A 17,901-nucleotide genomic window follows, 5' to 3' on the forward strand; every position below is an offset into this window, starting at 1 on the left:
TATGTATTCTTACTGCTTTAATATATCGAATATGTATACGTAGCTTTAATAATAATAATAATAATAATAATAATAATAATAATAATAATAATAATAATAATAATAATAATAATAATAATAATAATAATAATAATAATAAATACGTAGCTTTAATAATAAAAATAAATCCATACTACACACATAATTTTAGCTTTTAATTTGCTTTAATTGTACACATTATATCCCGGCCTTCGATACGGCCGATCCAATTATCTGACATCTATGTACCGATCAATTTATTACAATTGCGGTCGGTAATCTCCCGCATGATAAAAAGATTGACACAACCATTAAAATTCACCCTGTATATATATATATATATACAGGGTGTCGCAGACCACCCGTATCAGCCGAATATCTCAAAAACTGAGCGCGGCAGACAAAAATATTACAGACAAAAGTTGTAAGGTTTCAAGTAACGCATTACATGGCGATATCAGTATGATCTTGAAGAATGTTGTCAAGGTCACGTGAAGGTCACCGTTAATTTCTTAAATGGAACTCCCTATTTTTTATTGCATATTCTTGTAGCTTATCTCGAGGGCTTTCCAAAAAACTATAATAAAATATTTTTCCCTCAAGTACTTTTTGAGTTATAAGACTTGAAATCATTTCTTAGTTTTACATAAACCGTAAAAAATCTTGTAAAATATTCATTTTTCGATTATCTTACCTTAATACTTTTATGTACAAAATAATGAGAGGAATCAATTGGTGTAAAAAAACACAGTTATTTTTGAGAAAAAATATATAATTGTTGGTTGCAAATTACATATTTTTTCTTCGAAACAATTATGTGTTTTCTTTACACCAATTGATTCCTCTCATTATTTTGTGCATAAAAGTATTAAGGTAAGATAATCGAAAAATGAATATTTTACAAGATATTTTACGGTTTATGTAAAATTAAGAAATTATTTCAAGCCTCATAACTTGGAAAGTACTTAAAGAAAACTAACTTAATTATAGTGTTTTGCCAAGCTCTCAAGATAAGCTACAAGAATAGCATATAGGGTGTATATTTAATAAGTTGGAGGTGATCTTCACGTGACCTTCAGGTGACTCTTCGAGGTCAAACTAATGGCACCATCTTATGTCCCCCTCGAAACCTTACAACTTTTGTCTGAAATATTTTTGTCTGCCGCGCTCAGTTTTTGAGATATTCGGCTGATACGGGTAATCTGCGACACCCTGTATATGTATATACAGGGTGTTCGGAAATTCAACAGATAAATTTTCAGAGATTGTCGGGGGCACCATAAGAATCATTTTTTGCAAATGAACCTGGGGTCGGAAACGTGTCATTACATCGCTACGGCATACGAAGTGTTCGAAAGAGTCGGAACCCCGAAATATCACAAAAAATAGAAGTTTTACGAAAAATTGTTTCAAACAAAAGTTGTAGAGTGTAAAAGAGTCTATTTACTGGCGCCATGTGTTTGACCTTGGATGGCGTCGCCAAGGTCACGACAAGGCCACCTTGAATTTTTTAAATGGAAACCTCCACTTTTTATTGCATATTCTTGTGGCCCTTCTCGAGACCTTTTCAAAGCACTAATTTTACCAACTTTAAGTGAGCCGTTTCGAAGTTATCGAGCTTTTCATGATAAGATGTCTCGCCCACGAAGGCAAGAGATCCAAACACAAATCCGATTCGGCTGGATCAGGCAGCGATCTTGCCTTCATCGGCTGGATCAGCCACCGATCTTGCCATGGTTGGCTAGATCATCTTCCAATCTAGGAATCGAATTTGTGTTTGGATCTCTTGCCTTCGTGGGCGAGACATCTTACCATGAAAAGCTCGATAACTTCGAAACGGCTTACTTAAAGTTGGTAAAATTAGTGCTTTGAAAATGTCTCGAGAAGAGCTACAAGAATATGCAATAAAAAGTGAAGGGTTCCATTTCAAAAATTCAAGGTGGCCTTGTCGTGACCTTGGCGACGCCATCCAAGGTCAAACACATGGCACCAGTAAATAGACCTCTTTGCACCCTACAACTTTTGTTTGAAACAATTTTTTGTAAAACTTCTATTTTTTATGATATTTCGAGGTCCCGACTCTTTCGAACACTCCGTATGCCGTAGCGATGTAATGACACGTTTCCAATCCCAGGTTCATTTGCAAAAAATGATTCTTTTGGTGCCCCCGACAATCTCTGAAAATTTGGCGATTAAATTTCGGAACACCCTGTATATGTATATGTAATATTATTTCATTATGTATAATTTATTCAATATATAATATTTAATATATTTAATTTAGTATTTAATAATAGTATTTAGTATTTAATAAATTTATAGTATTTAATAATAGTTAATATATTTAATATATATTTTCTAAGATATAATAATACTAATAAGATATAATAATATTTGTAACGATGCATCCCGGTGCATCGTTACGATTCCCGGCAATTCCATCCGCCGGAAGCTGCCGCCCGGCAGAACACCCGCCGGGTAGAGGCAGGGGCGCGGTGCGCCCACCTTTTTTAATCGTTTTAATCACGGCCCAGAGCCGTTAAGGGCTCAAAACACCGCCGATCGTAGCCGACGTGGCCCGAACCGCCGACCGGCGAAAACCCGCGTTCGGCGCGCAACCCGAACCCCTCCGAGCGGGCCCGACCGCACCGTTTCCGAAAAACCGTTCGGAAGGGGTAATACCGCCGCGCGCCGACGCGGGCAATTAGCCGGTATAAAAAGGCCACATTTTAGCACCTAATTACCATTCTCCCGATCCGCTCTAAGCAGTACGCTTCAGAAGCAAATCCTGAGAAATCCTACCGAGCACCAACTACCACGGACGAAAGGTGGAGCGAACTCCGTCTTGGCCGAGTGATCTCGATTCCAAGGTACAGGTGCATCCGCCTAATCCTGCAGCTGGGCCATCACGGAAGGTGGAGCTCAGAGCCGCCCCGAGTCGAGTGTTCTCGACCCAGCTGCAACGCGAATTCCATCCTTCGCGACGCGATCCTGTTTCGCGCATTAGAACTACCGCCGAGCGCATCGCGCATTCATTTATCGCGGTCTCCGCCGCCGCCGTTAAAGCGCATTCATTTATCGCAGCCTCCGCTGCCGCCGTTAAAGCGCATTCATTTATCGCGGCCTCCGCCGCCGCCGTTAAAGCGCATTCACTTATCGCGGCCTCCGCCGCCGTTGTTAAAGCGCATCGCGCATTCATTTATCGCGGCCTCCGCCGCCGTCGTTAAAACGCATCGCGTATTCATGTATCACGGCCTCCGCCGCCGTTGTTAAAGCGCACCGCCTAAATCAAATCGAACGCCGGCTTTAAGCGAAACATCTGGGAACAAATATTCCCACGAAAGCGACCGTCGATCCCGAGAAACCGAGGATTCTCGGAACGCCGGGATTCCTCGCGGAAAAAGCGCCGCAAAAACGCGTGCAGGCTCGCGCGCTATAAACACGAACACGTGTGCGAAATCGAGACCGTTACGATCGAAACTGCATTTACTACGTTGCCTCGTTGTAGCGTAAATAATCATTTAGCGCAATTAACACACACACACACACACACCTACACTCTGTACATTTATACATTACATTTATACATTATTACAAATACATACATCCAGTTACACACATCGCGTATTTTCTTCTCAAGAACCTTGCACCGGCGATCTATCCGCAGCAGCGAAAAACGCCCGAAAATACGACCGTTACATATTTAATATATTTAATATATGTTTTCTAAGAAAACATTTTTTACATTTCCTCTGACGGAAGAGACTATCACCTTCTCGCGGTTTCCGTTGAGCAACAACACGTGCGTTGTTTATTTACAAATTGACAAAATATTATACATGCTATTACAATATTATATTATTTAAAATTATTAAAAAATAAAGTATCAAACCTAAGTATAAAATCAATAATTACTATTAGCCAAGTACTTAAGAGCAATTTCTAAATTTGATATAATATTTGCCATAAAATATATATATATATATATATATATATATATATATATATATCAATTTTATACTGTAGAAATATTATACATAAATTCTCCCTAAGAAATTAAAACGCATTTTATATTTATTCAGGGAAAATTAATTTTTAAAATATTTAATGAGAATTAGGATTCTTTTAATTCTTAAAACATTTTTTATATAATGTATATAATTTAAAAAAAAAGTTTTACACAAGTTTTAAATTGCACAGTCTTTAAATCGAAGTAAGTTATGAAAACTTGGCGTGCCCGGATTGTTTACATTATAAACAAATATATCTCCAATAAAATGTAAAATATTAGACATTATGTAATTAAATATTTAATCTGTATTTGATTACGATTTCTTTACAGTATAAAATTTATATATATATATATTTCATGGCAAATATTATATCAAATTTAGAAATTGCTCTTAAGTACTTGACTAGTAGTAATTATTGATTTCATATTTAGTTTTGATATTTTATTTTTTAATATTTTTTAATGAAAATTATTTGTTGAGGTTTTGTTTTTTAGAAAAATGATTTTTTTAGGGAAAATTACTATAAATTATTTTTAAGGAATTTTTTTATTAAACATGCATACAAGATAGAATATTTTTTATGTACTTGGCGTATTTTTTTTATCTTTGTAAGGTTTTTTTTAGAGGGATTTCACACCTTTTTGTAAAATTTTATAACCTTTCTGCAAATTATTTTTTGGGGGAAAATATTTGGATATTATATTTAGGGATATTTTTTTATTTTTGAAAATTGTTACTGCACAGTAAATTAGTCTTTCTATAAGTCTTATCTGAAGGCACATGTTTTATATTTCTGTGGTACACCGTTTCTGGATAAAGGTTGATATTAGGGGACTCACATCCAATGAGCTTCACCTTGACATATGTTATCAAGGTCACTGTCCTGAGTAACATGCAAAAAATTTTAGCCGTCGCTCGTTGTTTATTAAAAAGTTATAAACAAAAGAAATTTTAGGAACTTCACATAATTTTCGGACACCATGTACAATAACATGTTATCAAGATCACCGTTCTGAGTAACATGCAAAAGATTTGTATCCCATTAACAATAACGCTGAATAAATACATATTTATCAATAATATATATTCATTAGCAAGTACATTGATTATAATAGAAATGTACAATAACTTAGCTGTTATATAAAAAAATAATTATTTTAAATACCATACATTTAATACAATTGAAAAATATCACAAATGTATGTATACACACACACACGCGCGCGCGCGGGGGGTGCAAGGGGGGCCATCGGCTCCCCTCCCGCAACCACCCCGCCGGTAGGAGATGCATTGCGAAGAATTCAATCACAATGGATATATGCTGTAAGTTGTAAAGCAAGGTACACCTTGCCTACCGGCGGGGTGGTTGCGGGAAGGGGGGCCGAAGGTTCCCCTTGTACCTCCCGCGCGCGCGCGCGCGCGCGTGTGTGTGTGTACACATACATTTGTGATATTTTTTAATTGTATTAAATTGTATTAAATTCTATATAAATCTATTTAAATTGTTTACCTTTTTTTTATTTACCTTTACTTTACCTTTTTTGCGTTTTTCTTTACGTTTATTCACGTTTATAATTTTCAATGCGACAAGAGGTCTGTTATTGTACATGGTGTCCGAAAATTATGTGAAATTCATAAAACTTCTTTTGTTTATAACTTTTTAATAAACAACGAGCGACGGCTAAAATCTTTTCCATGTTACTTAGGACAGTGACCTTGATAACATATGTCAAGGTGAAGCTCATTGGAGGTGAGTCCCCTAATATCAACTTTTACCAGTTTTTCTACAAGTCATAACTAACAGTACAGATTTTATATTTTTATGATACTCCATTTCTGAAATATGAGATTTCACCCTCAAGGGATGGTTTTTAAAAATTGTTATTATACGGTAAATTAGTAATCTTTTTACAAGTCTTATCTAACAGCATAGGTTTTATATTTTTATGATACTCCGTTTCTGAAATATTAGATTTCACCCCCAAGGAGTGGTTTTAAAAAATTGTTATTATACGGTAAATTAATCTTTCTACAAGTCTTATTTAACGGTATAAGTTTTATATTTTTGTGGCACACCGTTTTTGAAATATTAGATTTCACCCCCAAGGGGTGGTTTTTAAAAACTGTTATTATACAGTAAATTAATCTTTCTACAAGTCATAACTAATAGTGCAGGTTTTATATTTTTGTGGTGTACCGTTTCTGAAATATTAGATTTCATCCCCACGGGGTGGTTTCTAAAAATTATTATTATACGCTAAATTAGTCTTTGCGGAAACCTTAACTAACGACACAGGTTTTATATTTTTGTGATATACCGTTTCTGAAATATTAGATTTCACCTCCAAGGGGTGGTTTTCAAAAATTGTCATTATACGGTAAATTAGTCTTTCTACCAGTCATAACTAACAGTACAGGTTGTATATTTTTGTGATACACCGTTTCTGAAATATTAGATTTCACCCCCCAAGGGGTTTTAGAAATTGTTATTATACGCTTCATTAGTCTTTTCACAAGTCATAACTAATAGTACAGGTTTCATATTTTTGCGACACACCGTTTCTGAGATATTAGATTTCACCCCCAAGAGGTGGTTTTTAAAAATTGTTATTATATGGTAAATTAGTCTTTGTAAGAAACCTTAATTAACGGCGTGAGTCCCATATTTCTGCAACGCATCATTTTGGAGATATTATTTTTCATCCTCAAGGGGTGGTTTTTGAAATTTGCTTTTATAAGGGATGGTTTTTGAAAATTGTTACTATACGATAAATTACTTTTTTTTTTAAATTTTATTTAACAACAGAAGTTAGTATTTTTACGGCTCCGTTTCTAAGATATTAAATTCCACCCCAAAGGAAGAGTTTTGAAAATTGTTATTGTACGATATATTAATCTCTCACACGTACGTACACACATACATATACATATCGCACGTATGCACGCATATGATTTTGTCTCTTAAAGCATTGTACATATCGAAGTAATAATCGTATACGCAGCGGTGTGAACGCCGCTTGAGGGACAAACTCGCTTTGCGTGTGTGCGTGCGAACGTATGTACGTGAGTCTAAACCTGGAAAAGGAGAAAGAAAAGAAGAACGAAAAATGTCACAATTCTGATATTCGATCATCATTTCTCAGGATTGACTGCACCGATTTTATTCAAACTGGTCGCAATCGAAAGCTTATTCACAATGTATATGTAATAAAAGTGCCGTTAGATTTTTGATTACGGCTTTAGTTTATTAAATATCTTAACCGAAAGTTTACTTGACATGAAATTCCGGATAAGCTACTTGGTAACGCCGCGTCGAGAATAGTGACTCTCAATGCTCGGATCCTGTTTTTTATGTACTTGGCGTCGGGACGCTACCGCGTCACTTGATTATTAGAAAATATTATTAACATGTATGTTCTATTCTTTATATTCCTTTATATTTTATACCTATCTTTTTATATTTATTTCTTACGGGAAAAACGTACATGTTGGCCAAGAGTGGATTTTTATCATTTATTCTCTTTCTATCCTTTATTTTTCAAATTACATTATATAATTTTCTTTTATATAAAAAATAAATTGTAATTAGGAGATTTATTTAATTTATTTATTTAAATTTTGACAGGATTAAAGATTTATTTAATTTTACGCGTAAAATTTACAAGTTTTTACGCGAGATCTAAGAAATAGATCGAACCGCTAACATAGGATTCTCGAGGCGTTAGCTACAGCTCGAGAGAAAAAGAGACAATAGATTATACGTCGGCATTCTTCTACTGCCCGAAGGTACTGCCAAGCGCCGAGCGCCACACGTACACAGCCCCCTTTCTTTGTGTGCGCGAGCGTGCAGGGGCTCATTTCTGGCATCGCTGTCTCGGGGCTGTCCTCGGCCCCCAACAAAAAACCAATAGTCTAACCAAGCCTAACCTCAGATCAAAGCAGCCTTGACAATGCTCGTGAGGTGGTAAAACGGATTAAGAGAATCAAAAAAGTCTATTTTGCAAAATTCGTAATAATAATCGAGATATTGAATATTAAATTCGGGTAAATGAAAACACGCCGAAACTAGTAGCGCGTTTACCTATGGGCTTTTGGGGCTGGAGTCCTAGGGCACCAAAGCGGCAGGGGCGCCTTAGTTTTAAAAAAATGAAAAATTAGATAATTTAACCCTTTTAGTGCCAAGCCCATCTACGCAGTACATGCGAAGAATGCCACGGGCCGATTTGATATGTGCATGATTTGGACCTGGTAGTTCTTCAAATTCATAATGGGCTTCTGGCGGATTATCAGTATTCTCAAATATTTCTTCCCAACCTTCTCCATCTGCATCAACTGGATCTATTCCTGTATCCGAATTTTCTGAAAATACGCTCTCGGATGAAGATAATCTTCGTCTTCCTGAGGAAGTAAGACCAGCAGGACGGATGAGAGAATCATCACTGCTTGATGATATAATATTTTCGTCATCGGTATCTGATGAAAACTCGCTCTCATTCTCAGATAAATCAAACACCAAACTTTCTGCCCTTTCTCCGTGGCAATCGGCATTGCATCCATCGAGTGAGATACCAACATCGCTCAGGAGTCGCATATCACTGTGTTAAAAAGCAGCATTAGGTGTGAGGTCTGGATAGCTCAGTGGTCTAGAGCAGTTCGCCCGGAAAGCGAAAGACTCGGGTTCGATTCCCGATCCAGCCACTTGCGCCTCACATATTTTTCTAGTCTGCGAATATTGTTTTCTAGCAATTATTCGTTAGGCTGAAAAATGTGTGAATGCTCTCTCCACAGAATATGCGTCAATGCTGTTGCCACGGATGGATTCTGTCGCTCGTTGATCAAATGGGCGTAAAGACACGTCCGACCTCCTCCCACATACATCCCTATCTTTCTCTGGAATTTTGTAATTGCTCTGACATTATTGAGAGAGGCTGAAGAAAAAACGAATGACCTTCCAGACAAAAGAAAAATACGAAACTGCAATTATATCCTCATAAACAGAGACTATTACGCATCGGAGATAACGACTAAGTGTGAGCGAAGACCACTTGACACTCAGAGGAATGATAATCTGAATGTAAACAAACGAGGCCGATACATCGGCCCGTGGCATTTTTCGCATAAGTACCGAGGGCCGATATATCGGTCCGCTGGCACTAAAAGGGTTAAACAAGTATGTCTGGGGTGCGATTTTGCAAATCGTTGATCGCATTTGTAGTAGTCAAAAATGTTGCGCCCGAGCAAGAACTCGCTACACCGCGCACTCACTTGCGACCACTCACTTTCACTCGCGATACTCTTTAGTTTTACTCGCGGCTTTTGTTTAACATATTACTAGCAAAATAGAGTCGAGCAGAAAAACAATGAACGAGCGAAACAATCAGTTTCTGTGTCGCAAACTGCCACGATAAACCGCAGCTAGCGCAGCTTTTAAGGCCCATCTACATCTATCGTAATATCTATCGTAAGCTTCTTACGGCGATCGTAACGCTCGTCGTAACAGTTGTCGTAAGCTTATCAGAGTTGACTCAACTTGAACTCTTACGATTGCGACGATGATTGCGACGATGATTGCGACGCTTGTCGCTTGTCTGTCAATAACCACAGTCAATTGAGAATTCATAACCTTCTCGAGAAGCGCAAAGGAAATAGATAAAGATACATTATCTTGTAAAAATAGTGTGCGCTATCTTCTTTTGTGATTGTTTAAAAGTGCAATTATGATAGAAAACAATAATGAAGAGTACGATGACATCGAAAATGATGTCGAAGAGAATTCTGATCTAATCGAGTTGATTCAATTCGTGCAAGAAGATCCACTTTTGTGGAATCAAACTCATCCTGATTTCAAAAACCGGGATAAAAAGGATATAAAATGGAATTTTGTAGGTAGTTGTCTAACAAATCAACTAAACGGTAAGTTAATTTGATATGTATATGTTTAACATAACCTCTTTAATCTATTTGTTCAATCTGCGTTTATTGTGTCTATTTATATAATAACGTTAATTTAGGAGACGAAGCCAGAAAAAGATTTTACAATCTACGGACAACTTTTGGCAAATTGTACAAGAAAGTCTGTGATAGTAAGCCTAGATCAGGAGCGGGTAGAAATCATGAGCTTATGAAACCTGACTGGCCTTTTTACAAACATATGCTTTTTTTACGAGATGTTATTCGACCGAGAAAGTAAAACTCATTTTGTACAGTTGTTTTTACTATTTATATATGATATATATGTATATACTTCTATCACTTATTGTTATTTTAGAAGCAAGACGAGTGGTGTAAGAAAACTCGAAGAGAATTTTGTGCAGCCCAAGATTCCTAAACGGCGCAGAACTATAGCAAAGACTCATACTGTCCAGTCAATCTGTAATTCGACTCCTCTAACAAACAGCACTGTACAGTTGTTAAAGGATAGTGTTTACGAGAATGAAAATAATATCAATACCTCACATTTGTCACAAAGTTTGCCATCTGAAGAACCGATAATTTTTAATTTTACCGATATTAAAGAAGAGGTTTCTTCTCAACCCTATCATTTAGATGAAAACGATTCCTGGATAGGTTAGTATAACAAACATCTTGTAAAATAGACTACAATTTGTTTCTAAATGGTGATAACATTTTTTAACACATTTTTTAACTATTTTAAATTGTTTTTTAACTATTTTAAATTGTTTCAGAAACAACAGATATCGAATCTGATAATGTTATTACTCCTACACCTGATAAATTTTATAACAAGAAAAAGAAAAATGAAGAAGCTTTAATGAAAAATATAGGAGATATGGTTGGCGTTTTGAAATCTTTCGCCGGTTCTAGTACAGAAACACCTATTGTTAAGTCAGAGCCATCAATTTCTGGTCATACATTAAGCCCGACAGCAGAAGCCCTACTTGCATTTGTTAGGGCAAGTCTAAATAAAGTAAAAGAAGAAAATATTATGAATTGTTTCCAAGATGTTTTAAACATTTTCCAAAAATACATTGAGAATTAAAAACAATTATAATTATAAACAATTATGTTTTAAAATGCAATATAGATTACATGGATGTGATATTATAGATATAGATTTATTTATTTCTGAATGTTTTTTTGTTTTTTTCCTTAATTTTTTTTTAATATAGATTATAGATAGATTATATGGAGATATAATATGAATATAATAATATGGTATAGCCCTAAAGGCTGTCGCAACAACACATATAACAATGCATATAGATTTATTTATTTCTCAACGTATTTTTTTGTTTTTCTCAATGTTTTATTTTCTTAATGGATTACAGATATAATATATGGATATAATATTATAGATGTAATATTGTAGATTATGAACAAGATGTTTATTTTTGTGTTAAATATATTTTTTTATATTCTAAATGTTCTATAATTCACTATTACAGTATTCTTATATATTCTTATTACAATATTATATAATCATTATTATTACATATAATTGTTTAATTAATTATTCCTCACATATCAATTATAAAGGAACATGTTCTCTATTGGTTCTAAAAACATATTTATATTGCCAAGGAGTAAAACTTTCTCCTATCTGAAACAAAGTAGTCATGAAGGATATTTCTTTGGGTTTCAGCGATACTACCATAATTATTGCTTCCTAAGCGTCTAATATTTGTAAATGATTCATTTTGTGATACAAGTTGTCTCCAAGCCCTGTCCATAATTTGGCCATTAATTTCTCTATCGACAAAGTTAGTTGGACAATATTTTCTTCTATTAGGTGTAATTTTATTCTCTTCACTCATTACAAAATTGTGCAAGCAAACTATGGCCATAATCATAAAATCTATATTCTTAGGATCAGCGCTGATTGTACTGTATAAGATTCTTGTAGCTAAAATACCGAAGGCATTTTCGATAGTCCTTCTAGCTTTAGAAAGCCTGTAATTAAATATGCGCTCTTTGTTTTGTAGTTGTGCTCTGCTATACGGTTTCATGAGATTCCCCACACAGAAGAAAATATCTAATGGATATCTACTGGATATCTACATATCCATTTAATGTCCATATCCACTATGGATAACCAATAGATATCTAAAAGATGTCTAAAATGTTTATATCTCCTGAATAACCAATGATGATATCCATTGAATATCCATATAAATCCTTATATCCATATCTACTGAAAATCTATCAAAGATATCCACTGGACATCCATATAAAATCCACATATCCATATCTACTGAAAATCTACCAAAGATATCCATTGAACATCCATATATTATCCACATATCCATGTCCACTGAACATCTACCAAGGATATCCTTTAGACATCCATATAATGTCTACATATCCATGTCCACTGAAAATCTATCAAGGATATCCATTGGACATCCATATAAAATCCACATGGATCTATATCTATTGAAAATCTACCAAAGATATCCAATGGATATTCATATACTTCCACGAGCTTCACGCCTCGCCGCTAGGTGGCGAAAAGGAAAACGCCTAACCCGAAAGTGAGATCCATCTAAGACAGTATATAAGGCCGCAGCACAGGTCCTACGAGTCACGGCTTATCGGTCAAAGAGCGCAGACTATTATAGCCGCATGTCCTCTAGCTTTGGCGAGGAGCTCCAGAGCTCCATATAATTAACCGCAGACGGTTAATTTTTTTTTTAATTCCGTTATATATGGTATCTATATACAGAACATTATATCAATATCCATTCAAAAATAAATACCAATATATACGTAATAAATGTATCTATATATAATAAATACCCACTGAATATTGTATAGATATTTACAGGATATTGGTTTACATATCCTGTAGATATTTATGGAACATTGAATAAATATCCACGCAGAAATCTGATGAATATCCAGTATACATGCAATGGATATTCATACAATATTTAGTGGATATTTCTGTAGATATCCTATGGATATTTACAGTATTTATTTGAGATCTCGAATGGCGGACATCTGGATATCTAAAGCACGTCTAATAAATGTTTCCTATATATTCGTGGATATCCCTAATGCCCATTGAGAATATCTAATAGATATCTAATAGATATTATTTTCTGTGTGGGTAGCAGTGGAAATATTTCGTCACCAATCAAACAAAAGTTAGTTTTTATTATTGTACCAGGAAGTTCTTTAGGAGAAGGCAAATTAAGATTCTGATTCTTCAGAGCCGATCCCAATTCGCAATTTGACCAAATTCCACTATCACTAATAGAACCTGCATATATAACACAAATTTATTTACAAATTACATTAATGCATTAAAAAGCAATACTCATAATATATTATTTACGTACCATATTGACCAACATCTACATATGTGAAACGATATTGAGCATCACATACTGCTAAGAGAACCATGCTAAAAAATTTTTTATAGTTGAAGTATTTAGATCCTGAATTGCCAGGAGCTTTGATACGTATGTGTTTTCCGTCAATGCAGCTAAAACAATTAGGAAACTGCCATATTTCAAAGAAATTCTTAGCAATTCTTGTCCATTCTTCTTCAGTTGGTGGAGATAAATATTTAGGTTGCAATGTCTTTACAAAGGCACAACATGTATCATTTATAACTTTGTGAACTGTAGATCGCCCTATGCGAAACTCCCAATGCTTGGATACTCTGCTGTCACCATGTGCTAGATAACTAATAATATAATTAAAATAAGGAACAATTCAAACAAAGAAAAGTATAAATCCAAGACTTAAAACACTTACGACAGAGTTAATGCCAGCTTCAATTCAGGATCTAAAGGCATTCGTCTGCCTTGACGAACTCTTTTTAATAACATAGGACGTATCCAATTTAATAGACGATTAAAACTATGCGGAGACATTCGCGTATAAACATAAAACTCTTCATGATCAGTGTTTTTTAATTCGCGAAATAAGGTTAGATGGAATCCACGAATATTGCGAGGTCGATTGATGGACCGAATCCACCATCTTCGTTTTCGTTTTTGTCGAATTTGTATTAATAAACATAATTGTATTATTAATACTGCAGCACATAAAATAATTAATTTATTCCTATTCATGATATAAAACGGTTATCTGTTACATTCTTACGATTTTATGTAGACAGACAATGCTTATAACAATTTTTTTCTTTACGATTACGATCGCTTACGATGAAATGTTACGATAGATGTAGACTGTGCTTTAGGCAAACGTGTTGCGTCTTGATCACGACTTCAGATTTTTTATATTTTTCTGTTGCGTTTAACTAACATTTGGTATACCTCAAAGTAATTTTAATTGATAACTAATACGAAATGTTTAACAAAAAGTTGAGTGGTAGTGCAAGAAGAAAATTAAATGCTGAAAAGTTTAAAAAGCAACAAGAATAAGTGCTTGATAAAGTTTTAAAATTGGAGAATTTCTTTGTGCCAACACAAAAACATGTGTCTGAAACCGAAGATTCAAATAATAATGTCGAAAAGTGAGTTACTCTTTAATTTTTATCGTACAATACTCGTTTTTAAATTCTTGAGACGCTCACATCTCACATTTAATGAATGTATTGTCTGGTCGTTCTTTTGGATTTATAAAGCGTCAGTATTTATTTTATATTTCTATTTTATATTTCTGTTTCATGATACCTAATTAATCTATCTATAGATCGATTTGTTATTTTATGAAAATCACACTATTATACATTGAATCATAAAATCTTATTTTTGAAAAATGTTTTCTAGTAACTCTCGAAAACTGAAATATTTCTTTCATTTTTAACAGCGTGAGTGTGGAGGAATTGGCAGGACGAAACGAGATTGAAAACAAATCTAAAGTTTTGAATATTGATATCACGACATCTGATACATTAAAGATACTTGAAGAAATTAAAATCAATGATAATGAAATTGACATTGAGGATCCGGAAACATGGAAGGAAGGCCATGCATTCATTACTTATATATTAAAAAATCAGCCAAATCAAGACATAGATGCATTAGATTTTTCGACCTCGCTTATCGTTGGAACTACTCAAAAAAGATATGCAAGAAAAAGTTTGTTTTTTTGAAAATTAAAAAATATGTAAGTTCGAAAACGAGATTGGATGATATATTCTCGAACAAGCGGGAAAATATTTTGTATATATTGCAAGCTTTTTGGCGATAAAGAAAATAGCTTCTGTAAAGGATTTAAAGATTGGAAACATGAAGAGAGAATGCTCAACACGAGATATCTTCCTTTCATCAAAAATCGGCTGGATTGTTCTTGACAAGATCTAAAATTGAAGGGCGTATAGATACAGCTCTCGAAATACAATTGGACAAAGAAAAAAATTATTGGTGTATAGTGTTAAAAAAAATTTTATCTGTGGTAAGGTTTTTAGCTTCACGTGGATTGGCTTTCCGTGGTAGTAATGAGCAATTTTTTAATTCTCGCAATGGAAATTTCCTTGGAACTTTGGAGCTATTGGCGGAATACAACGATTTTTTAAAGGTCCATATTGCACAGGAAACAAAAAGAAAGGACACGTTTCATATCTATCGAATACAATCTGCGATGAATTTATCGAGATCTTAGGAGAACACGTTAGAGAATCTATTGTTCATGAATTAAAAAATGCGAAATATTTTTCTATAATTGTAGACTCAATGCCAGATATCGAAAATGTTGACCAATTAACTATTGTTATTCGATATGTTTCTGCCAATAGTTGTCCTGTAGAACGTTTTCTACTATTTTTACCAAATGTTGGACACAAAGGAGAGCAAATGGGTATCGCAGTTTTGAAAAAGAAGATTTAAATATTGATTTTCGAAACTGCAGAGGTCATTTATACGACAACGCTGCAAATATGTCTGGGTGTTATAATGGATTGCAGGCATGGCTCGCAGAGAAAAACAAATTGGCTTTCTATTTCCCTTGCGCGGCGCATTCCTTAAATCTAGTTGGAAACTGCGGAGCTGATTGTTGTCCAGAAGCCACCAGATTTTTTTTGTTTGTGCAAAATATATATGTATTTTTTTCTGGATCACCAGTTAGATGGGAGATTATGAGAAAACACTTATCGACATCGGACTCTAATCTGGTACCAAAAAGACTAAGTGAGACTCGTTGGTTAGCCAGAGCCGACGCTATAAAAGCTTTGTCTCTAGGATATAGTTGTTTTCGAAATGCCTTAGAAGAGCTTATAATTGATAGCAGTCAAAAGCAAACAACTAGAATAGAAGCACAATTTTTGGTTAACTCATTGAATAACCTTAAAATTGCGATTATTTGTGAAATTTGGAATGATATTTTACAAAAATTCAACGCTACAAATAAAAGTTTGCAAAATATTAATATTGACTTGGAAACTGTGGTAAAATTGTATAACTCTTTAAAGGATTATCTCTTAAATCTTAGAACAACGGGATACTTTCTGGATTTTGAAAAAAAAGGCAGAAAAAAATCTGGTTGTGAGAAGTACGATTCTAAAAGTAATCGTAAAAGAAAGCGCCACTTTGACGAAGGTGCAGAAGCTGAGACTGTTTTCGATGCCAGAGATGCAATGAAAATCAAAGTTTATTTTCCAATTTTGGACAACCTTATCAATGACCTAGAAAAAAGAGCGGCAAGCTATAAATATTATTCGGAAACATTTGGATTTCTAAATAAGCTACAACTTTATTCTGAATTTGGAAATGATCAACTAAGAGCGCGAAAAATTTAGTAAAAATATATAATTGCGATCTAGAGGACGAGTTTATTGAAGAAATCATTCAATTTAGATATTTTATCCAGAATGAAGAATTTCCTTCCGATATTCCACTTCCAGTATCCTATTTAAAATTAATACAGGAAAATAAAATCCAAGCCACTTTTTCGAACGTCGAAGTGGCAATAAGAATATATCTTTGCCTAGCCTTAAAAACAGTAACGATGAACGATCATTTTCGGCATTGAAGAGAGTAAAAAATGCTTTTAGGTCAACATTAGGTCAAGAAAAACTAAACAATCTTTCTATTTTAAATATTAAATCGGAGTTTTCAGCCAAAATCAACTTTGATAATATAATACAAATATTTACAGAGAAAAAAAGTCGAAAAGTACATTTATAAAAAAATGTTCCATTTTTTAATTATTCATCCGTTCTTAAATGTTCTTAAATGTTTTAAAAGTTTAATAAATATTAAAAATGTTATTTAATTATATACTGTTTATTCATTTGGGGAAGGAGGGAGCTAGATTGGGGCGCTCGAAGATCACAAGCCCCTGGGCGCAATTTTTATAAACGCGGCCCTGGCCGAAACAATGCAAGAGAGGCGTTCCGCCGCTCCAACTCGTAACATGGTCTCGTGTATCAGTTAGATGATATTAAAATAGGTGATTATAGGTTAAATGAGTGTAAAGGAGAATGGAAAATAATAAGAAAAGAATAAGAAGATGTTATATATTTTTAAGTTTTTGTTTCTACAAATTTCTATACATTTGCTACTTTGAATGCGATTTTCCCATATCATAATAAAATTAACGTTTGATAATTCAATACATCAAAAACTATAAGAAAATACATAAAATAGGTTCCATCGTCACGGTCAAAATCCGGTTTTTTATCCATCATACTTCCTACCCATCATCCTAAATATATTGGGCATCAATATATTTTTGAATACGAATCTTGAAGTTATTTTGAGGATAGTCATTAGCATTTTTGAGATGATATGTTGAAATATATTTGTATTATTTTTTATATTTTTTTATATCTTCAAGATTTATAGGATGATAAGTAAAAACTTGACTCTTAATGTATCTCCATTTCATAATAAATATTAAATAAAAAATATGCTATGAAAAATCGAAATATCTTCTGAATCATTTTTCAAATACTTTACCCTAATACTCTCAATCAGCCAAGACTGTTCTAATAGAT

At 34.1% G+C, this 17,901-nt stretch overlaps 3 protein-coding genes and 1 non-coding gene across 17 annotated transcripts in view; 2 read left to right on the forward strand and 2 right to left on the reverse strand.

Moving 5' to 3' along the window:
• The window catches only part of Ttll5 (Tubulin tyrosine ligase-like 5), a 354,482-nt gene that overhangs the window by 119,246 nt on the left and 217,335 nt on the right, over positions 1–17,901 (reverse strand). The window lies entirely within an intron of this gene.
• Positions 7,606–17,480, reverse strand: LOC145968275 (uncharacterized). Its single transcript, XM_083093656.1, has 2 exons — positions 13,755–17,480; positions 7,606–13,707 (listed from the first exon to the last, which is right to left on the reverse strand). The coding sequence occupies exons 1-2, from the start codon at positions 14,072–14,074 to the stop codon at positions 13,326–13,328; spliced, it is 702 nt and encodes a 233-aa protein (XP_082949782.1). The 5' UTR covers positions 14,075–17,480; the 3' UTR covers positions 7,606–13,325.
• On the forward strand, positions 8,655–8,729 carry Trnas-gga (transfer RNA serine (anticodon GGA)). Its single transcript has one exon. It is a non-coding gene; the product is annotated as a tRNA-Ser (tRNA).
• On the forward strand, positions 8,686–11,464 carry LOC145968654 (uncharacterized). Its single transcript, XM_083094299.1, has 4 exons — positions 8,686–9,944; positions 10,043–10,217; positions 10,300–10,598; positions 10,718–11,464. The coding sequence occupies exons 1-4, from the start codon at positions 9,749–9,751 to the stop codon at positions 11,029–11,031; spliced, it is 984 nt and encodes a 327-aa protein (XP_082950425.1). The 5' UTR covers positions 8,686–9,748; the 3' UTR covers positions 11,032–11,464.

The sequence above is a fragment of the Camponotus vicinus genome, unplaced genomic scaffold, assembly GCF_025532165.1.
Source record: "Camponotus vicinus isolate PSW18456_S1 unplaced genomic scaffold, iyCamVici1.0 SCAF_3, whole genome shotgun sequence".
Lineage (NCBI taxonomy): Eukaryota > Metazoa > Arthropoda > Insecta > Hymenoptera > Formicidae > Camponotus > Camponotus vicinus.